Genomic DNA, 23,944 nt, shown 5'->3' with positions numbered 1-23,944 from the left:
ATAAGAAACTTGCCCGATACTAACAAAGACACTAGCTAAGAGCTGGGTGTAACACATACAAACTGAGTAGCATAGTCTAACATTAAGACTTGCATTAGAACTAGCCAACAAACTCAATACTCTAGCCTAATGTTAACATATGAACTAGCTAACAAAAGAGCATAGTTAGGATGGGCGTATTTTGTATTGTCTTTTAGTTTTAGAGGACATGGGGCACCTTAATAGCTGGTATTGCTAAATCCTTTCCTTATTTACATTTACATTTAGGTGTGGTCAGTTGGCTGTGTGTGTGTGGGGGGGGGGGGGGGGGGTTGAACAATGATTGATATTGACCTATACTGGTGTTGAGAATGCAGGACTTAAACCGACATGTTTAAAGCTGTATAAATCTGCTCATAGGATTTGTAATGAAAACACCTGTCTAATATTGTGTATGGCCCCCACACATCACTAAAACAGCTCTGAGCTGCCGAGGTGTGGGCTCCACAACACCTCTGAAGGTCTCCTGTAGTATATAGCATCAAGACATTAACATTAAGAATCCTGTAAGGTTCAAGGTGGAGCCTCCATTATTTCCATTATTATTTATTTTATGAACCAGTTGTCATTTTTTGGACCACTTTTGGTATGTGCTGAGCACTGCTTCATGGGAACACTCCATAAGACCTGGCGTTACCCAGCCGTCTAGCCATCACAGTCATTTAGCTTTCATCTGATTCTTACACTTTCACATTTTCTCTGCCTCCAACAAGTTCAAGAACTGACTGTTCATCCATCCATTCTTATTCATATCTTTCTGCTCAGGGGTGCCTACCCGGAATCATTGACCAGAAGGCATTAACACCCTCAGAAACACCTTCAGGCCATAGCCAAGTCACCTACCATGTGTGTTTATGGGAAGACACTGAAGTACTTGAAGAAAACCCACACAGACAAGAGTAGCATGTACAAACTCCTTACACTCAGTGACCAGAGTGAGGATCGAACCCACAACCCCAGGCGCTATGCTGCACATACTACCTGCTGCGCCAGTGTGCTGCCCAATTATGAACATGTAAAACACATTTATAGACCCGAACTGCAGGTACAGCACATGTAATTAACCAGGAACCCCCGCTTAGCCAGTACCCTGTGTTCCCTGTGACTGCGGCCTGCATAAACCCACCGGCAGAATCCTACAACACTGGCGGATGGCTGTATGTTTACTATAGTAAACAAATGCTCCCTGAAATTTGCTCCCTGAAAACAGCTTTGTATGACCTCCATCAGTATGACCATTCAAACAAGTCAGTCTTGTGTCTTCATACACATACACACCAGATGACCCATTGCTATGCCTTGACGCACACACTCACACAGGCTGTCATACCGGAGACTGTAGAGGGCCCAAGTTCCTGAAAGTGTCTTAGTGTTAGGATCGTCTTTACTGGTAAAGAAAGAGTGTTCAGTGTGATGCTCGCTCGACCATTTAAGAATCATCTTTGTGCTAAGATGCTTTAGGGAAATCCAGCCTGGGTCAGAAGAGCAGTGTAATGAACAGCAGTGAGCTGTATGAATAATTCAGTCTCAGCTCGTCACTCAGTCATTAACATTCAATAGCAAATTCAATATAGACCCTCCCCTGAGTCACAAACCCCTGTGTTCGTGCATGCGTGTGTGTTACAGTGCTGGATGTGTATCCTGAGGAGTGTTTCTGTGCGGGTTGGAAGGTCAACTGTAACGGTAAACATCTCCAGCAGGTTCCAGCAGTGTCCTGTAACGTTACTGCACTGTGAGTGTATTTTACACACACACACACACACACATTCATATATACACACTAACACACACACACACAATTATTGTCTGATTTATTCATTAACTCCTTGCAAAAACAGAGTGTGTGTGTGGTGTCCACTTTTACTACTTTTCTTACTTCTCCCTCTTCTCTCTACTCTTACCCCTCCGTTGGTGGTTTCTTCTCCTGTATGGAACAGAGAGCTGAACAGTAATGGTCTGGTTTCTCTTCCTGCTGATCTGTTCATCCGCTACAGACGACTGGAGAGACTGTGAGTGATGCGGCCTTTATTCATCCTTCCTTCTTCTTCTCCTTACAATATCTCTCTTTCTTTTTATCTTTCTTTATTTGTTCTTCTATCTCCCTCATATTCTCTTGTTCTCTCTTTTTTCCCTCTCTCACTCTGTGTTTATACGGCTGTGTGGGAGTTTATATAGCTGTGTAGGAGTTAGAGGGCAAGAAAACTCAAAATCTTTTTTTTTTTTTTGGCTACAAACATTTTCACAAATGCACTCCTTGTAACAATTGGGTAAAACAAGTGATTTGTTCAACAAAAGTCATTTTCTATCGACACATTACTCTTCTGCAGTTCCAAACCTGGCAAGTGCACCCCCAGGAGGTCAGAAATTCAGCAATTGCATTTGTAGCTTTGCCACAATTGATTAGTGAGGATTTTTCCAAATGTTCACACTCTGGACCCTGTAGTGATGGATGAAGTAGAAAAGCTCTCATTCTCTCATCCCCTCATTCCCTCATCCCTCTCATCCTCATATTCCCACGTCCTGTCCATTCTTCCATCCCCTCGTCTTCTCTATTATCTCTATTCTCTATTCCCTCCTCCCTTTCCTCCTCTCATTCCCTCATTCACTCACCCACTCATCACATCATGCCTAATGTCGTCATTCGCTCATGCCGCTCATCCTTACATTTCCTTATCCCTCTCATCCTTGTATTCCCAAGTCCCCTCCCCATCCTCCCATCCCCTCATTATTTCATCCCCTTGTCTTCTCTATTATTCTCCTATTCCCTCCTCCCCTTCAGCCTGTCGTTCCCTCATTCACTTATCCCTGTAATCTCCTCATTCACTCACTTATCACCTTCATGACGTTATTCGCTCATCCCACTCATCTTCCCATTCCTACACTCCCTTCTTTCTCAGGTCCCCTCATTCCCTCTGATCTCCTCATTCCCTCATGCCTCTCATGCTTTCATCCATTCGTCCTCTCACTCCTTTCATCTCCTCATTCCCTCATTCACTTCATCTCCTCATTCCCTCATTTCTTTCATATCATTCCCTCATTCCCTTCATCTCCTCATTCCCTCTAATCTTATGCCCCTCATCCTTTCATCTCCTCATTCCCTTCATGTCCTTCCCTCATTCCCCTTATCTCCTCACTCCCTCATTCCCTTCATCACCTCATCCCCTCATTCCCTTCATCTCCTCATTCCCTCATTCCCTTCATCTCCTCATTCCCTCATTCCCTTCATCTCCTCATTCCCTTCATCTCCTCATTCCCTCATTTATTTCATCTCCTTCCCTCATTTCCTTTAGCTCCTCATTCCCTCATCCATTTCATATCCTTCCCTCATTCCCTTCATTTCCTCATTCCCTGCATCTCCTTTCCTCATTCCCTTCATCTCCTCATTCCTTCATTCTTTTTATATCCTTCCCTCATTCCCTTCATCTCCTCATTCCCTCATTCCCTCTAATCTCATGCCCCTCATGCTTTCATCCATTCGTCCCCTCACTACATTCATTCTCAGGTCCCTGCATTCCCTCTAATCTCCTCATTCCCTCATGCCTCTCATGCTTTCATCCATTCATCCCCTCACTTCTTTCATCTCCTCATTCCCTTCATCTCCTTCCCTCATTTCCCTTATCTCCTCATTCCCTCATTCCCTTCATCTCCTTCACTCATTCCCTTCATCTCCTCATTCCCTCATTCCCTTCATCTCCTTCCCTCATCCCTTCATCTCCTCATTCCCTCATTCATTTAATATCCTTCCCTCATTCCCTTCATCTCCTTCCCTCATTCCCTGCATCTCCTTCCCTCATTCCCTTCATCTCCTTCCCTCATTCCCTGTATCTCCTTTCCTCATTCCCTTTATCTCCTCATTCTCTTATTCTTTTCATATTCTTCCCTCATTCCCTCTAATCTCATGGCCCTCATGCTTTCATCCATTCCCCAATTCCTTCCATCCTCCCCAATGTCCCCTCCTGTATTTGTAGCAAAATTACTTTAGAGGTTACTTACTGAGTCATTCATTTGACCATATATGTTTTTTTAACCTAGGCGATGTATTACAGTAAGACTACAGTGAGCCATTTAGTCATGGTCTCTTTTCTCTCAGCTAAGCAGTTCTAATAGTATTCTTGGATGGTTGGATTGTGCTGTTATTAATGTTATTGTTATGAGCCATTATTAAATGCTGCGCTGACTGGGATCAGGGCTCTGCTTTGTTTGTGTTTAATTAGAAAGAGAGAGCACTAATCTCAGCTGCATTGTTCCTCACAGCAAGCCTTTCCTTCCTTGTGTGTTTGCGTACTGCTGAAACATGAGCTATGCTTTTAGTTCAGTTCTTTATGAATGTTGACTAATTATTGCTGACTTCTTTCCTCATACAGCCTGAGCTGCTGAGAGCTTGTAGGAAAGCTAAGAGGAAACGGTAAACACAGACATTTGTGCTGTGCTTTAAGGGCTTTCTACAGTAAAGCTGACTTTTGGCATCTGAAGAATTGGATGTCATGGCACATAAAGATATGCATTAGATAGTCTTAGACAAAGTCTCTGTAGCAGCACTTTGTGGGAAAACCTAAACTCAAACAGAAGAAAGCATATGGTGGAAGCATAAGCTTCCCTAAAGTGCTTTTTGCAGCCAACTAAAAAGTATACTTCAGAGATCTAGCTGGTGTGAATGTATTAGAACACATTGTCTGGTTGTCATAAAGACTTTATCCAGCGTGAGTCCAAACATGGATTTAATACTTATTCCATCAAGCGTTACACGGTTTTAAAGGTGGATTCTTAAAATGATATCCATTAATTAGTTTCTTTATTTAATATTCACCCAATTCTTATAGTTTAGCTATCCATACCAACCAAAGGAGGATGGGTTTCCCCCTTTTGAGTCTTGATTACTTCCAGTAGTTCTTCCTCACATTTAATTGGAGGGTGTTCTTTTGAGTCCTGGCTACTCCCAGTAGTTCTTCCTCATGCTCTTAGGGGGGTTCTTTTAAATCTTGGGGCCTCACAGTGGTTAATTCTCATGCTATTAGGGAAGTCCTCCCCTTAAGTCTTGGTTCTGCTCTATGGTTCTTCACCTTGGTTTTCTTTTTGATCCTTGGGTCAATGGTTAATTTTCATGGTTTTTCCTTATGCTCTTAGAAAGGTTCCCCCTTTGAGCCTTGGTTCAATTAAGTGGTTCTTCTTCATGCTTGTAGCAAGATTCTTCTTTTCAGTCTTGGTTCCTTTTAAATGAACGTTTTCATGTTCTTGAAGAACAGGTGATAGTGACAGTAACACAATGTGCCTCTGAATCAAAACCCCTATTACCTGCTCGTAATTGGTTCATTTCTATTGTTGATGTTGGCTGTTATTCTTGAGGTCTCAAACAATGGGAGAACTTTTAGTGTAGTACTTCACAAGTTTAACCCTTCAGTTTCTGCCAAAACATAAGCGTGCAGCATTTAATTACATATTCTGATGAATAAAAATAAACTTAATTTGTGTGATTATTGTGATAAAATATGTATTTTTAATCTCCAGAAATCTAGAAGGTCCCCAGGGTTCCCCACTGATTTGTTCTGTCCTAATAGATTTTAAGGCATAAAGTAATTCTACAGAACATTGCATTTAATCCATAACATTCCTCTGTTTTGCACTCATATTTTCTGTTCTCTCTCTCTCTCTCTCTCTCTCTCTCTCTCTCTCTCTCTCTCTCTCTTTCTTTTTTAGGCATCTGGAGAATAACAGAATAGAGCTGATCTCAAAGAGAGCGTTCTCTGGCCTCTTTTCTCTGAGAAAGCTGTAAGCAAAAAAACAAAAACAAAAACAACATACACTCATTTATACTCTACTGTGCATCTAAGCAAGGGGGTGGGAGAGCAAGAGAGAGAAACAGAGAGACAGAGAGAGACAGAGAAGGAGACAGCAAGAGAAAGAAATGTAGAGAAGGGAGGGAAGGGAGGGAGCGTTCTCCGGCCTCTTTTCTCTGAGAAAGCTGTAAGCAAAAAAGAAAAAACACTCATTTATACTCTACTGTGCATCTAAACAAGGGGGCGGGAGAGAGAGGGAGATACAGAGAGAGAGAGAGAGAGAGAGAGATAGAGAGAGAGAGAGAGAGAGAGAGAGAGAGAGAGAGAGAGAAAAGAGAGAGGAAGAGAGAGAGAGACATTAATTAATCTTGATGCTTACACATTTTCTTTTGCCTCTATAAAAAAATCAGTTATTTTTAAAGCATTGAAAAAACTTACATCACACACACACATGCACATACACAGACTGATATAACCCTTCGGCATAAACACCTGTTTGATGTTATGGTAATATTTCACACAGGTGTGCCAGCTTTAGTATGGCACTGCAGCAAATACTAGCACACACCACACACACACACACACACACACACACACACACACACACACACACACAAACACAAATTTCTCCCTTCAACTGTGCTGCACTGCTGTTTTCCATTCACACACATCCATCCATCTGTGGAGAAAATGAAGGAATGCAAAATGCAGTTTAGCAACAGTGGAAGGAAAACAGCCTTTCCTGTTTCCAAGTATAAATGTAATGCATAGTAATGTCATTACATTTCCATATATATTTAACAAACATTCATACTAGGGTTGGAATTCCATGGTATACCATGGTATGAAATTGATGGTTATCACACAGTGGAAAAATTGCTACCAATTTTAAAATGCAATTATTTTTACAATTTAAAAACTCATTTGATTAATGGAGAAAATAATCAGCAGATATGTTCATAATACAAAGTCATTATTAGCTGGAAACAAAAGATTAGTTATATGTAGTTCAAAGGTGCACGTATTTGTCACTGTGTGGTACAGTGAAATGTGTTCTCCGCATTTAACCCATCTGTGGTAGTGAACACACACCCACACTAGTGAACTAGGGCCAGTAAGTACACACACACCCAGAGCGGTGGGTTGCCAACTCCAGCGCCCGGGGAGCAGAGAGGGTGAAGGGCCTCACTCAAAGGCCCAACAGTGGCAGCTTGCCAAGCCAGGGAATCGAACCCACAACCTTGTTATTGACAGCCACCACTGCCCCCCAAAGGAGCTCCACCTCACGAGCAAAGGAGAAATTTTCTGTATACTTCCCTTAATAGATTGTTTTCCCTATAGTAATTATTTTGTTCAACCAAAAACTATTGGTCAGTGAATAATAATGTTAATAATAATAATAAGAAGAAGAAGAAGAAAAAGAAGAAGAAGAAGAAAGAGAACAACAACAAGAGGAAGAATTGTGAAATATTTAAATACTGTGATAGCACAAAACAATATATTTTCTGAGAAAATAATGTCATCCTACATTATTTTTCAGTTTTTACTTAAACGCCCTGGCCATTTACTGCTTACCTTTGTACCATTTTAGATTATTTAGTAGACTTGGACAGCTTTAATGTCAACAGAAACTGGAAATATTGGGGTGTTCTAAAACTTTTGACTGACATTGTATATATACATACACAAAGATATAGGTGATATGTGATCTGATAGTAGGAAGCTGTTTATGATGGAAGCAATGAAGGGAAGCAAGTCCTTTTTTGAATTTTTTTGTGAGTAACCTGGATAGGAACATGATAGGAAGGGCAGTATCAGGGTAAAAGACCCAGGGTTTCTCCTAAACAGATACAGAGAGGAATGAGAGGTTTCAGAAATGTTCTGGTCTTTACCATATTATGTTATTATACAGTCAAGTGCAATTTGGCTGCACTGATGTGTTCTATTTGTTTGTATTAAAAATGATGGGGTCAGTAAATGCTTCACGTGGGCTGTGGAAGCTATTGTGGTCGATAGCGTGGGCCGCAGGTTGAAAAGAGTCGGGAACCCCTGATCTAGACAGTTATAAACACACTGAAACACTCCAGTTTGAAACAGTCTCGAAACATCGCTGAACTGCCTCATATCATCGCAGTGTTCAAATGAATGCTGGCAGGAAAATGGCAGCAAATCCTAATCAAGTCTTTCATAACCTTCAGTGTGGCTGACACACTGTTTTTTGACACCCTAAGCATTATTGCAAAATCTTTTTTTTTTTTGACAAGGTCTTGATTAGCAAATCAGGTCTGAGGCATGCCACCAACTGTAATTATGAAATATCAGCCGAATCCAATTTCTGAACTTTATACTCGTTAAACCTTACACTAATACTCAGCAACCATTGACTCTGCCAAGACCACACGTTTCCGGATATTTTAAAAACAGTTTTTTGGTTTTTGTATGCGTTTGGGTTGCTCTGTCCATATGAACATGCCATTTTTGGTCACTGAAAATGGATCTTTTCGAAAAAGCTTTCCAGGGTGCAGATTTTGCTCTTTGGGTGTAACTGGGACCTTGAGATTACAATTTCGTTCCACCCCATCTACCACATGTGATGCGAATACAATGTGATGCGAGACAATAAAGTCTCCTTTATCGTTATCCTTTATTTTTGAAATAATATATAAATACCTCCTTACTTCCTATTTATTAAACTATGTAAGTCATAAAACAACAATGTATATACGCAGATTTCGACATATGCATAATTTGTAAATACTGTTAAAAAATATATAAAATTAGTCTCTGTGTAGATGGTAGGGAAATCTCTGTTTTTAAGAACATCTGGAATGGGGCCCCAGGTGGTCCAGCAGACCAAGGCGCTGTCACCATGATCAGAACATAGCTGGTTCGGTCATGGGAATCCCCAAGAGAGCACAATTGGAAAAATATTTTTCCAGGATGGGTTGATGGCGCTCTGCCCCCACATTGCTTCGCTGTAGTGATGGCCGTCATTGCTGCATTGGAACCGGGTACCAGGGCTTCCCTCTAGGCGCGTGGGTTGCCCGGTGATGTTGCTTCAGTGGCAGTTCGAAAAATGATTGTCGGAAGGGGCGTGTGCTAGTCCGTCCTCATTGGTGATAGCTAAGCATTCAACAGTGCAGAATGACAGTTCAGGTGAACTGTGGCATTTAAGATAAAATCTAGACAGAATAGGAGAGAACTGCTCATATGGCTGGTAAGACCAAAATCAAAACCTCCAAATGATTGCCAAGAAACTGCATGAACGTTTATCTGAGTTTAGAGGGTGCTATGCTGTTCCAGTGTTCTCAAAATTACAATCTACAAAATATATAGAGAAGCAAAATGAGTTTGGGAAATTAGAACTCCCTACCCACAATCAGGAGCACATTTGGAGAAGAAATTGAACTGCATTTAATGAAAAAATAACAACATCTTGCTAACAATGAAGAGCGGTGGTGGATCTGTCATGCTTTGGAGTTGTGTTGCATGCCTGTGGCATCCTGCCAGCCAATGTCCAGCCTCTGGAGAACAAGCTTGACGACCAGTTCCAGAGGGACATTCGGGACTGTAACCTCTTCTGCTGAGTTGTGGCTGAGCACAGCAGTACCGAACCATGCAATCCAGCTGGCTGAATTCATCTCAGTATACCGCAGGACATAAGACAGTGGAGTCGGGGAAGGGGAAGGGGAGATGGAGTGTGTGTGTAAATGAACAACTGGTGCGACAAAGCCAGCGTTGTTCCTCTCACATGCTCCTGCACACCCAGCCCTCAAGTTTGTCTATTCTCTGCATGGTCCATGGCCTACCTCAGGAAAACACTGACCCTGCACTGGGGCCGCTTTTAAACCTAACATTTAACGAAGCCAAATAGGTTTTGGAAACAGGTGCTGTGGACTGATGAAGTCAAAATAGAACTATTTGGCCACAGTCATGAGTTTGTTTGAAGGAAAAAGGAACTATCATGCTCTGGGGTTGTGTTGGCAAAATTGTACAGATGGAGGGAAGAAGGGATTCCAACAAAATACCAGCATATTTGGGGCGCTGAAAAAAGGAAGGCTCTGATTTCAGCCAAATGGGCGTTATTAAGTCCTGACTCTATAAGGTGTCGAAACTAATGATTTACATTTTTTGTTTTTTATATTATGAAATACAAAGTAGCTGTACATAAAAATAAGATCTATATTCTTATCTGAAAAAGTTTTATATTATTATCCGCATGTTTAATTACAGATAATTATTGAAATTCTTCATACATTTGACTGTAAACTAAGAAAGCAGAAACATGCTGAAATAAAAATGCTGTATAAAATTTTGATCATTTTCTTTAATTATTATTATTATTATTTTCCATCAAATTTGTCCTTTTTCACAGTGTGGAATTTGTTGCATATGATTGATTTGCTTAAGACAAATACACACACTGTACATTTGTGCTTTTATTTATTTTTAAATTAATTTTATTATTAGCATTTTTCTGTTTATTATTACTAACGCTGTTAACATGAGTCATTTCATTCATTGCTTGGCTACAGTTCTTAATTAAAATTCATGGCAATCTAAGACAGAGAGATAGATGAATGTGATGATAGATGTGTTGGTTATATTATGCGCAGTCATGCTCTCTCTTTCAGTGCAGATGGGTAAATCTGACTCCAGCGGAATTGAACCGCTCCCACCTGCTTACTTAAGCTTCAATTTCATATTAATCACTGCTCTCCATTCCACTTATACATCTCTCTCTCTCTCTCTCTCTCTCTCTCTCTCTCTCTCTCTCTGCAGATTTCTGAGTCAGAACAGAATTTCCTCTCTAAAAGCTGGAATCTTCACTGACCTCAGCAGTCTGGAGTGGCTGTGAGTAACACACACACACACACACACGCACATACAGAGCAATGATTAATATATATTATAAACTTAGCACAAAAGTGAGGAAATTTGTGTTTGGTATATTTTTCTTTGTTGTAACAGTGCTTCTTGGCAATAAATCTGTTCGTGCCAGAGCGACAAATGATGGTTGAAGAATGGGATGCCATCCCACAGCAGTGTGTTACCAGGCATGGTACACAGCATGAGGAGGAGGTGCCAGGCTGTTGTAGTTGTGTATGGTTCTTCCACACGCTACTGAGGCTCCTGTTTGTTAAATGAATTAATTGTTAAATTGCCAATATGTCTTATTTCTTTAAACTTCAATCATCTAGTCCACCAAACACTAAACGAGTCAATAGCAGAATAAGATGTTCGGCATTGGCAGAGAGGATCTGGCAAAATGCGTTCCTTACAAATTTGACACCATTTAATTAATAGACTTTCCAATAGTATACGATTTATTGCCAAGAAGCATTGTTACAACACAGAAATAGTGTACCAAACACAAATGTGCTTTTACATTTATACATATATATAAATATATATATCGGTAGTGCAGACATGACCTCCAAATTCACCCTAAGCTCCACTACTGACCTTCCTCTCCTGTCTGCTTTCTGTCTGCTGTCTCCTGTCTGATTCTGCTGATCTGAATCTCATACTCTCAGCTAACTAGCTGATGTATCCACATGAGTACCAGATCAGGCAGAAGGATGCTTCAGTACAGTATTCAGACACAGGCAGCCATCAATGTTTTACTCCAGTAGCCTGAACTGAACACTACATTCACAATTCTGTTTCATCCACATATTCTCTGACTACACAACACAGGTTAACATCAACTGTTTGAAACACCCTTCGTTACTTCCCAGCAAAGCCCCCATGCTTGACATAGTCCTGCCAGACCAAGCCCTGAACTGGGCAGTCGAATTATCTGCTTGGGCTGATAAAAACCTCAATATATACATTTAAAACATAGATTAACTTAAACATTGATGTCACATGTTTTCTGTTGTTCCATATCATTCCCAAATGATACAGGAATGATCAAATACCGCTGAAATAACCAGTAATACAAAGTAAAAATCTTCAGTAGTGTAAAAATTAGATTTCATAGCACAGTCATGACACTCTTAGCGACATAGACGGGGGCGCAGCGTGTAATCTTCTGCAATTGTGCTCCAGCAAATTGCACCAGTGAAATCCTTAATAACTGAAGAAGTCAATATGATCCCAGAAGAGACACCGAATCACCTTAGTGTTTAACAGAGCAAGGAAACAATCAGTCCTGAGAGACAGAACAGTAGAAAGATAGATTAGCCCCTGACTCCAGACAGAAACAATCAGCTCAAACAGCATGATCGTCACAAACCGATCTTTATCCATTATCTCACTTTCTGTGTGTGGCTCAAAAACAAATAAGGATGGTCTAGATGATCAACAAGCTATCTTTAAAAATGTATATTAAATGCACATTATAGATTTATATTAGGATTCTGCTAAATACTGATTTAATCAGAATGTGCAAAAGTGCTACAAGCAGCTTTGGCCTGACAACTGGAGGGAGGTGGTGCTGAGGTACCTTTAGGCATTGAAATATATATTTATATTGCAGCTGTCCAATTAAAAACAACCAACATTTTTAAAGTTTTTACAGGAGAAGGAAAAGCTGTTTATAAGTTTGAATGAATGTCAATGTAAAAAAAGAGTTCATTTAAATAAAAGAAGTAATTTCTAATTCTTTCATAATTATTTACCCAGTGTACAGATCACCTTCAGGGTTGAAACAATGAAGAAAACTAAAAACGAACAATAGTTTCCTCAGTGGTTTCTGAGCAAATAAAGCCAAACAAGCACTCACATTGGCTGGAACTTCACTGGTAAAACTGAGGTTAATCAGATTCACCCACTTCTAATACCAACACAATTAGTTGTTAGTTCTGTTTTTCAGTAGGTGGGGTTTCATCTGAACAAGCATCACTCTACTGTTGGTTCTAGATAGACTGTGAAAGTAAATGTGAGCTGTAGCAGTAGCGTAAGCAGGTTTTAGTCAGTTGTTAGAAATGGAGAGTGGTGGCAGCTGCTCTGTGTCAGAACTCTTTACTGAAAGAGACTAAAAGAGTGTTTTAATGCAACAGTGGCATGCTTACATACTCTTGTAGTAATGCTTTATATGTTGATAGTGAAACACAAAAAATGCCATATTATTATCAGAAGTAATAATTTGGTGTATGTTCAGTACAGAGATGCAGTTTTTTGCCTACTTCCATCATATGACACTGATACCTTCTTATCTGCATTTTGCCATAATGACTAGCATAGTAATTTGCTAAACAATGGGATAATAAATCCTCCTGTATCCCCTCCAAATGATCTCACATAAAATGAAACGTGCAAATATTAACCTTTAATTTGCCTATTAGAGATGTCACTGAATGAATTCTGTTTATTAATCTGCACATATGATTTATAGTAAAGTCTAGTGGTGGCCTTTCCATTCTATTTCTATTTCAAGGGACACAAAAATTTACAAAGCTGTGGTATTGCATTGTAGTTGAGATTGGCATTCTGTTCCACATTTAATATATTATTTCAGTCAATGGCAAAGTTTTAGAGACACTTACATCTGCCCTTCTAGTGAAAAGAAAAGGCTGCTAATATCAACTGACTAAAGCAGTCAGTGTTGAGCGTCTTACTGTTTTAAGACTTTAAAGGATGTCTGAGGAAAACACAAAATTGCAAATTTACCAACATTTCTTTTATTTAAACTGAGGTGTGTGTTACAGTCTCTCACTAGGGTTGAATATTAATAACACTCTAAATGTAGGTATTGTGATATAAACTGAGGTGTGTGTTACAGTCTCTCACTAGGGTTGAATATTAATAACACTCTAAATGTAGGTATTGTGATATAAACTGAGGTGTGTGTTACAGTCTCTCATTAGGGTTGAATATTAATGACACTCTAAATGTAGGTATTGTGATATAAACTGAGGTGTGTGCTACAGTCTCTCATTAGGGTTGAATATTAATAACACTCTAAATGTAGGTATTGTGATATACACTGAGGTGTGTGTTACAGTCTCTCATTAGGGTTGAATATTAATAACACTCTAAATGTAGGTATTGTGATATAAACTGAGGTGTGTGTTACAGTCTCTCACTAGGGTTGAATATTAATAACAGTCTAAATGTAGGTATTGTGATATACACTGAGGTGTGTGTTACAGTCTCTCATTAGATAGAAGAACCAGTTAGTGGGCAGAGCCTGGAGAAGATAGTTTACATTGCAGTTATGAGCTCAGTCAGCTACTGCTGATATTTTCTCTATAAAAACATGCATTTAAGGGAAGCATACAATTTCATGTTTATATGTGTTTATGTGTGCCTTTGTAGGATCCTGGATGAGAACAGAATCACATCTCTCCGTCAGAAGTCTTTTGAGGGTCTGAAGTCTTTATTCTTCCTGTGAGTGCCTCATCCTTTACCAAACAGCATTACACAGAACACAACGAGGCCCTGTGTGTGTTAGGAGTGGGGATGGTTTGGTGGAGGGGAGGCTGGGGATTAAAAGACTGGTTGCATGGTGGTGTGTCAACATGAATGTAATTTCAATAGAATGTATTTTCAGATATGAGGGTTTTTAGAGTGAAAGAAATGTAAAATGTGTGTGTGTTTGTCTGTTTACAGGTCTCTGTTGAATAATTCTGTGGAGCAGCTACCCAAGACATCTCTCTGCTATGAGATGCCCCGACTCAACTGGTTGTGAGTTGTATTTAATGTACTTTTTATCTTCTTTTTAAGCTGTATTAAAAAGTGATTTACATAATTGCTTTTGTATTATGTGGTGAAAATCGTGGTGCATGGTGAGCTATACAGACATCTTATTGCCACAGGTGTATAACATCAAGCACCTAGCCATGCAGTCTGCCTTTTACACAAATTTGTGGAAGAATGAGAATGGGAATGTGATTACAGAGCAGGGTCACCGAGTGCTGAGGTGCATAGTGCATAAAAGTGGCCAATGCTCTGCTGACTCAATAACTGCAGTTCCAACTGAATTCCAAACCTACTGTTAAAGCTGCAAAGAGGGGGGGGGGACTTTACATTATTCTTACCCTAACACAGTTCATAAACCTAAACCTGGTAACAGAATGAATGTGTGGCGATGAATTTGGAGGCAATCCAAATAAAGCAGAACCAAATATTGTATAAAGGTGCAGAAAAAAACATTTTCACTTACCTTTGCATGTGGATTAAACATTGTGTGTGTGTTCTCAGGGAACTGGAAGGAAACAGGATTTCTTCTTTGTGGTCATCCAGTTTTAAAAACTGCACTTCTTTAACAGTACTGTAAGTACTACACACACACACGCACTCGCATACACACACTTTTCTATAGAAAAGTGCCTGTGAAACTTCTATACACTTGATTTATTAAGAAGACATGTACACCTACTCTTTCATGCAATTATCTAATCAGCCAATTGCGTGGCAGCAGTGCACTGCATAAAATCCTGCAGATCTGGGACAGCAAGTTCATGTAATGTTTTCATCATCAATGGGGACATAAAGTGATTTTGGGTGACTTTGAGCATGGTGTAATTGTCATTGCCAAACAAGCTGGTTTGAGTATATCTAGAACTGCAGATCTCTTGGGATTTTCAGCATAGCAGACTTCATGGTGAGTAGCAGTTCTGCAGACAGAAATGCCTTGTTGATTGGAGAGGTCAGCAGAGAATGACCAGAGTGGTCCGACCTGACAGAAATGCTACAGTACTCAGATAACATCTCTGTACGACTGTGGTGAACAGGAAAACTTGAATACCACAGCTTATTTAAATATTGTTGCTGACCATGACCCTCTTCTAATGGCTACTTCCTTTGAAACATGACAATAAATCATTCTTCCTAGTTATCAGAACGGAATACAAAAGAACACATTTGAGATGTGGTTAAAATTTGCAGCATGACAGTGCTCTTAAAAAATCTAATTGTGTGAAGCAGTCATGTTAAGTCAAGTCAAGTCAAGTCAAGTCATTTGAACTATATAAAGAGTACACAGTGAAACTAAACAATGTACCTCCAGGACCATGGTGCAACACAAGTGCCAAAAGCTCATGTCAAAGTGGACTAAAATGTTTCCAACATAATGTGGAATAAATGCCATTAAGAACTGAGGCTGTTTTAACAAAATAATTGTCTTGGTTGTATTATTCAAAAATGGTGGCTTAACTGCTGTTGGCTGACGGAGTGAGGCTAAATTACTGTAGGTTAAATTGTTGGGGCTTAACTACTGTAGGTTAAATGGGTGTGGCTAAACTGTTGTTGGCTGAATAGGTGGGGCTAAACTGCTGTTGGCTGAATTGGTAGATATGTAAATGTATTCATAGTTCATTATGTTCATTACGACAAATTCTGAACTGGTCCTGTAGTTTCCACATATTGACTGAATGAACTGTGGAGGAAACCGTACATTTAGAAACATTTAACCTATCTAAGTTTGCATATGACAGAAATGGATATTTAGGCTGCGCTCAGATTCGGCTATCTTGATCGTTAGGATTCATAAATGTCCTGTATCTGTTTGCAACGTAAACAAATCTGTCCCTGAAACAGCACATGTACACACAAAGATACAATTATGCACGTCTCCTCTGTCACCAAGAATGGAAACCGTTCCTCTACTCCACTGATGTTTTGTTGTGCTGCCAGTGCTCAAATGCATACAGGCAAAAAGATGCATGAAACCCGATCTGACCGTTCACATTTATGTTATTAGATATAGGACCACATATGAAAGTGACTCGAATCTAATTAGAAAAGATTGGCTATAAGATGTCCAATAATGTCTGATGATGTAATCGTAGCCATGGAATAATGCCAGTTTGTAGGACTGCTTTCCCTTTAAAACTGTCCATCTGCTGGAGTTCCCTAGTCCAGTTCTGTAAAGCCAGTCAATATGTCAGTTCTACTGGAGCTCCAGCACACCTGAGTCAGGTCATAAAGGGCTGTAAGACTATATTAGATGGCTCAGGTGTGCTGGATGCTGAAACACAAGAACATCTACAAAAGACTGCTGCAGTGCTAACATGGATGATTTCATCTACATTCTAAGCAAAAGAAGTTCTGTGTAGTATTGAGTAGTGGAACCATTTGGTGCTATATAAAGACTTTTAACACAACAATTTGAGCAGCCAAAAGGTTCTTTGAGTTATCATGGTTCTTGAAGAACCCTTTTAATGAGTGCATGATAATCTACTACTTCAGAGTTTTAGACCTGCTTGTGCTTGAAGTCATAATACCTTCTGAAATAGTAAAACTAAAGGGAAGTAAGTTTGCGAGTAAGTTTGTGTCTAAACCTTTGACACTTTACTTTGACTTTAAGGTAAAATTCCCTCCCTTATCTCACTCAAATTTTATAGCCTCATCAGATCCTCATCAAATCTTTATGGGTCCATTTTTGGATTTTGTTGGTCCAGAAAGACGTAAGACCAACTCAGCAGCATGTTCAGTGCCAAATCAGGTTAAAATCACTTCAGAGCAGTTAGGACAGAATGTACACTCATGCAACCTCACACAGCAACAAGTTTGTTTAATACACTTTCAGCACACAAAGTCTATATATATATATATAGTATACAATAAGCCATGACATTAACCATATCTCCTTATTGTCCATTATATTAGCTCCACTTACCATATAGGATCACTTTGCAGATCTATAAATACAGACTGTAGTCCATCTGTTTCTCTGCAGACTTTCTCTGCAGACAAGACTGTTAGCCTTGTTTTACCCTGCTCTTTAATGGTCAGGACAACTACAGAGCAGGTATTATTTGGGTGGTGGGGCATTCTCAGGACTGCAGGGACACTGACATGGTGGTGGCATGTTAGTGAGTGTTGGTTCATTGTAGTGTGCACTGGTTCAAAAGGATCAGACACAGCAATGCTGCTGGAGTGTTTAAACACTGTGTCCACTCACTCTCCACTCTATTAGACACTCCTACCTAGTAGGTCCACCTTTTAGATCTATCTATCTATCTATCTATCTATCTATCCACTTATCCATATTATATACTGTATAAAATTAAGAAGAAATGTGTAAGTAAATCACTGCTGTCACTCAAACCCATTTTCTCTATTTTTGTACATTTTTCACTACTGAACAGTCTGTTCAACAAGCAGGATTGTTATTGTGTCACATATTTGGGATAAGGGCAGCAACCTTTTTACATTGATGTCTACAAGGGGATTTGTATGTCACTGACAATATTATGGTCACCCCTGGTCAATATGTTTGCTGCTGTGAACGGTTAAGTGAGTAGAAGGTGAACTGATCTACAAAAACATATTACTGAAAGTAGCAGCAATGTTAAAAGTCTACAACACACAATGAAAGTAAGAGTGTCATAACAGTTAAGTTTTGGCAACAGTAACAGGGTATAGAATGCAGCACAGCATATGTCAAGAGAAGGTTAATTAACATTCATTCAGTAGAATTTATCCCTGTCCATACTGCAGATTCATTGGAGAACCTTCTTTCATGATTTCACATGGTTCTCTTCAACACAGCATGGCTGTATCAGTATACCACCAATCGTGCTTCTCTGTTTCCCCTGTGTTGATGGCAGGGGGTGTGAGGTATTGTCCAAAATGGTTGGCAGCTTATTGAAAGTTCTTTTTTTCTGCCACAACATCCTGGGAGCCCTTTTAATCAGCTTGATCAGTTTTTTGCCCCAGCACACACCTGCTTAGAAGATAGCATTTGCACAATAGACTGGTTGAATGTCCAAAGGAGTTTTGTGCACACACCAAAGCCATTTCAGAATCTACAGACAACTCTGGCCTTTCTTCTTTTCTGCATAGGTGTTAGAATGCCAGTCCAGTTTGTTGTCCAAGTGAACACCAAGGTTCTTGTATGTCCCAACCAGATCCATGTCAACTTTATCAATGTGACAGGTGACAGGGGAGGTTTGGACTTCTTGAAGTCTTCTTATTTTTACAGATTCTCTTACAATAGTCAAGTTCTTTACCAGCATCTTGTATTTGTCATCCTGTCATTTTCTAATACACCCCACAATGGCCATGTAATCAGAGAATTTGTAAATGTAGATGACATGACTCAGGTTGAACAGGAATAGAGCCCTGGTGTCCATGCACAAATGGAGGTTGACCAGTCCAGAAAGTTATCCATGAGATAATAAATTCATCCATCCACCTGCAACAGTCCTGGGCAGTGCTGTCTATGTTGGAGAAATCAAAGAACATTATTTTCTCAGTGACGCCTGTAGTGTCTGGGTGTATGATTTGTCCAGCAGGTAGATGACTTCATCATCCACTTCAAAACCATCCTGATATGTAAACTGCTGAGCATCAAGAGCTGGTCTGACCAGTGGTCTCAGCTTAGCCAGAACCTGCCTCTCCAGTGTCCTCATTAGGTGGGATGTCAGAGTGTGCATTTTCTTGGGAACAAGACCACAAGTTTTCCACTGGACTAGATCTCTTTCAAGACTGCAGCAGGTCAAAGATGCACTGAAGAATTTCGCACAGCTGCTCAGCACAAAGCCTTGGTACTTTCAACTCAAGGCCATCTGGTCCTGTAGCTTTGCTCTGTTTGAATTTCTTCAGTTACTTCTTCACCTGGTCAGCAGTGAAAATAGCTCTAGTGTTGCTGGACCCCTCAGGAGTGCTGGGGTGGAGATTGTTGTTTGTCACAGTTAGTGGCTGCGGGTCATCAGAGGTGTGAATGTTTGGGGTGAAAGAAAGAGACACTGGGAGTTTTCCCTGCTGTTGTTTTGTGAATGTGTTAAGCTGCGAAGGTGACAGAGACGGTGTAGAGGACAAGGGAGCAGAAGAGGAGCCTTTATCAAACCATAAAAAAAGATATTATTTAAACCCGTTGTCCAACACTGATCTGGATCTGCATTGGTTGAAGCCTGAGATGTAGTTTAGGCCTCTCCACACCTCACACATACATTCTGCTGCTCTAGTTTGGTCTCAAGATTAACTGTTCCTTGGCTTCCTTAATGTTAATTTGCTTTCTGTACTCTCCTCAACACACTCTTGTTCCATGCCCTAAAGACTTTCTTTGTCTAAAATTTGTCTAATATTTTTATATCTGGCAAAGCAAAGATATTAAGTAATTGGTCCACACAGAACTGTAAACTGTGATGCAAGACGTCATTACATCAATGTCTCATCATGTGCTTCAAAAAGACAATACTCTTAGCTACAAAGGATACAAAAAACATTCACAAGCTGTGATGCTTGCCAAAGGGGGTGTTACTAAACATTGACCATGCAGAATAAACAATATTTTGCTTCAGATTCTTTTTTATTTTGAAACTGCAAAATATGAAAAGAAAATCTTGTTAAAAATATTCAAGAAATGAGTAATCTTTAAGTTAACTGTGTTTGGAATTCAGGTCATCATTCACTTTTACAGATAACATTTCAAAACCATTTAAATTGGAGGTACGAACACTTGTGCCCACACAGACCAGTGATGCACAATTGAATCCATGTGAACAAGCTATGACAGCTGTATTATGATAAAAAAAATATTCAGCCTCTTGGATGTTTGGCTCTTTTTTGCTTTTATAAATGAAATCATGGTCAATGTAATTTGGCTTTTTTGACAAGAGTGGTTTTCATTTTATTTAATTGACATTTTTTTTGAAGAACTTTTTTGATTTCACTTTTACAGAAAGTAAATGATTTTGTTTTCGGTAATTGTTTGCACACTGCCCTACTACAAAAAACAGCATATGCCAGCAAACCAGACCAGCATAAACCAATTAGGATCACTTGATATGAACATGGAATTAATACTGGTTTAAACTGTTTCTTTCAGACAGATGTTTGAACATTTTATGATAAATGAAACATTAGTACATTAAGGTACATTAACTTTGAAAATGTAGGATTTTTTTTTCTTGCCATGTGAAGTTCCCATTTTGGAAATTAGGTTTTGATCCAGCAGTAAATGGTGTATATAAGAAGTGGACATATGATTTATTTGATGTGAACATGAGATTCTTTGATGTAGACAAGTGATTGTTTGATAGTTGGTACACACAGGACAGTTTTGTGTGGATTTTTGTGTTTTTATTTTGTCTTTATTCAAACATTTGGCTTTAAAAACACAAATAGTCCAAAAGTAAAGGAACGTATTTAGATTACAATACTTTAACATAGTAATCCTTTGGTTTACATTGCAGACACATTTATTAGCAGGTAATCCTCCAAATTAGTAAGTAAACCTCCAAACTGTATATATATGAAACAATGACACATATGCTATATGTAATAAACCTAACCATAATCACAGGAAGCACTTTACAAAATTGAATGTTGCTGAAATAATGCACACACATACTCGAATACTAAAAAACACAGCACTGAAGTGTGTAAACAAATCACAATGAACTCCAACTCTTTAAATAGAGTGGAGACACACAGAATGAATGTCATCACCCTAACTGAGTACACACACCACACACAGTCATTACCTCTCTGAATCACTAGATAATGAGGCCAAGCAGGGGAGCCCTGCTTCAATTACAGACTACACACACATGCACACATGCACACAATGTTTAAGTGTTCGACTGTTGCTCTGATTTCCTCCATAGAGGTTTCATCACATGATGTCAAGAGTAAAATGAATGATAATAGGATGTAATAAAAATAGATTTAGTTTATAGGATTATATGTCAATACCCAGCACATTACAGAGCAGAAAAAATAATATGAATAATTTTTCATAAACAAAACAACATGCAAGACACAAGACAATATACTATGAATAACAGACACAACTGGCATAACTTCTCACAACTTCATTAGAGAATCTCTAGGATATGGCTCACAGTGGATTCACTTACTTTAACAGGAAGGGGTCATTTGATTGACATGGAAATCTGCTGCTGTCAGGGCTGTAGTCAAGATCATCTTCATCAAATCGAAGACAAATTCAAGACTATGGCCCGTTCATATCTGGTATAACATGTGTCTCAGGTGATCCAATAACAAATGATTACTAAAACGCATAGCTGTTCACACCTGTACTTTCTGCTGGCCACTTATGATTGGATGAACCAGGACACATATTGATGCCATGGGTGAACTGGGCCTATGACTGAACCAGATTGAGTCCAGACAAAGTCTAAAGAGAGCCAAGACTAAAAAAGCACCAGCTCAATTGAGAGTTTTGATTATTATCAAGACCAAGCCAAGTGTGAATACCAACACTATCAATTCCAAAACAGTATGAGTCCAGAACAAGACAAACACTATTCAGACCATGACAATTTAGAGTATAAACACTATTAGGATCAAGACCATGTCCAACTACAACTACAACGCTGCCAAGTCCAAGACAAGCCTAAGTACAAACACTGTTGAGGTCAAGACAAATCTGAATACAAATACTACTATGTCCAATACAAAAAAATGGTAACACTATCAAAGACAGGTTTAGGTACAAATGCTGTCAAATCCAAGACCAAAAAAGCCAGAGTACAAGTTTGAGTACAGACACTATGGACATCAAGAGAAGTCTGAGTACAAGCACCATCGAGAGCGATAGAAGTTTAAGTACAAACACTACAGAGAGCAAGAGAGGTTTGAATACAAACACCATCAAGATCAATAGAAGTTTGAGTACAAACACTATGGAGATCAGTAGAAGTTTGAGTACAAACACTATGGAAATCGAGAGAGCTTTGAGTACAAACACTATAGAGATCAATAGAAGTTTGAGTACAAATACTATGGAGATCTAGAGAAGATTGACTACAAACACTATTGAGACCAAGACAAGTCAGAGTACAAACTCCTTTAAGATCAAGACAAGTTTGAGTACAAACACTATAGAGATCAAGAGAAGTCCACAGATGTCCAGAAGTACAGATAGTCTTGAAGCCAAGAAAAGTCTGAGTACAAATTCCACTGAGATCAAGTCAAGTCAGAAAACAAACACTATCAAACCTCAGTAAAAAATCCAAGTGACCAGAAAAACTCAACCTGAAAGATGTACTAAAATCTTTAAGCATTCCCGACTTGATGAAAAAATCCCATGTTTTTACACAGTACTTTACAGAATAAAAAAACCCTGCAAGGTTTAGTGACATATAAACAGATGACAAACAAGCAAGATTTAAAAGTGCTTAAGTGTCAGTCACTGTCAAGCTTTCAGGTGCTAGTCATAAACAGCATATCTGAAGTGAGAAAATGCAGCCCATTAGACAGCAAGAAAGTGAACATGAGAATATTTGTTTAGAGTGAAGATTCTGAAGATGTCAGTCAGAACTGAACGTCTTGTTTCGGGTTCTCACGCTTTTCTGAAAGTTGGAATTTGATGTAAATGCAGATTTGAGACAGAGCTGAATAATTTAAGCCTGAGCCAAACTCCCAGAAGATTAAAGGCGGATGGAATAAATAAATCACTTGGTGTCGTACATATTCATCACGAGTATCGGCAATTCCACACTGAATCAGGACTGCGCTTTGATATGTGCTGTCGATGTGTGCCGGAGGTCTATTGCTTTAAGGTGTGTGTGTGTGTGTTTGGGGCCAGTGTGGGTCCTGGATGTTCCCCTCAGGCACTTGCACATACTCAAAGGCTCACAGCTTCACACACACTTTAAAGGAAAAAAAACGGAGTTAGCCTAGAGGCTGACTGTGCTAATGAAGGGTCAGAAAGCCACATGTTCACTACAGACACTTCCACTAGCTGTAAACACACACACACCATTTCAAGGCACCATAATGTGATTACCCAGGTGTGTTTAATTGTTTATTATTTGTCCTTAGTGCAGGTAGAGAGCTTTGAGTATCTATTCTTAAATCTAGGCTTTTGATCAAATTTGGAGTCAGCCCTTGTTGTTTGTCAGCATGAGGACAACCTTTAACTGTTAGAAACAAGGAACAGTGAAATACATCAACCACGCTTTAGGCCTCCCAAAATCAACTATTTGGAACATTATTAAGAAGAAAGAGATAACTGATTAGCTTACCAAACACCACAGCTAATAATAATAAAATATAATACACTTTGCTTAGATGTATTTAAAAAGAACCCAAAGAAAGGTGTTGTTGTGGACATTTGCGAGCATGATTAACTTGTAGCAGAGCAAAGGCAAAAGCAAAGTTTGGAGCCAGAATTACCTCCAAGCCTTTATTGAAACAATCATTTGTAAAACATGGTGGTGTAAGTGTTATAGTCTGGCTTAGTCATTTATAAAAGGACCTCCACA

General features: G+C 39.3%; 1 protein-coding gene across 1 annotated transcript in view; it reads left to right on the top strand.

Annotated features, from left to right (window-relative positions):
* The window catches only part of rxfp2l (relaxin family peptide receptor 2, like), an 81,173-nt gene that overhangs the window by 25,668 nt on the left and 31,561 nt on the right, over positions 1 to 23,944 (top strand). The window contains exons 4-10 of the mRNA XM_072694429.1: positions 1,666 to 1,771; positions 1,977 to 2,048; positions 5,734 to 5,805; positions 10,596 to 10,667; positions 14,079 to 14,150; positions 14,373 to 14,447; positions 14,964 to 15,035. Coding sequence (XP_072550530.1) covers positions 1,666 to 1,771; positions 1,977 to 2,048; positions 5,734 to 5,805; positions 10,596 to 10,667; positions 14,079 to 14,150; positions 14,373 to 14,447; positions 14,964 to 15,035 — 541 coding nt within the window. The remainder of the gene's footprint in view (positions 1 to 1,665; positions 1,772 to 1,976; positions 2,049 to 5,733; positions 5,806 to 10,595; positions 10,668 to 14,078; positions 14,151 to 14,372; positions 14,448 to 14,963; positions 15,036 to 23,944) is intronic.

Source organism: Salminus brasiliensis, chromosome 1 (assembly GCF_030463535.1).
Source record: "Salminus brasiliensis chromosome 1, fSalBra1.hap2, whole genome shotgun sequence".
NCBI lineage: Eukaryota > Metazoa > Chordata > Actinopteri > Characiformes > Bryconidae > Salminus > Salminus brasiliensis.
The sequence above is the reverse complement of the archived record's forward strand: the minus strand, read 5'-3'. Positions and strand labels throughout refer to the sequence as shown.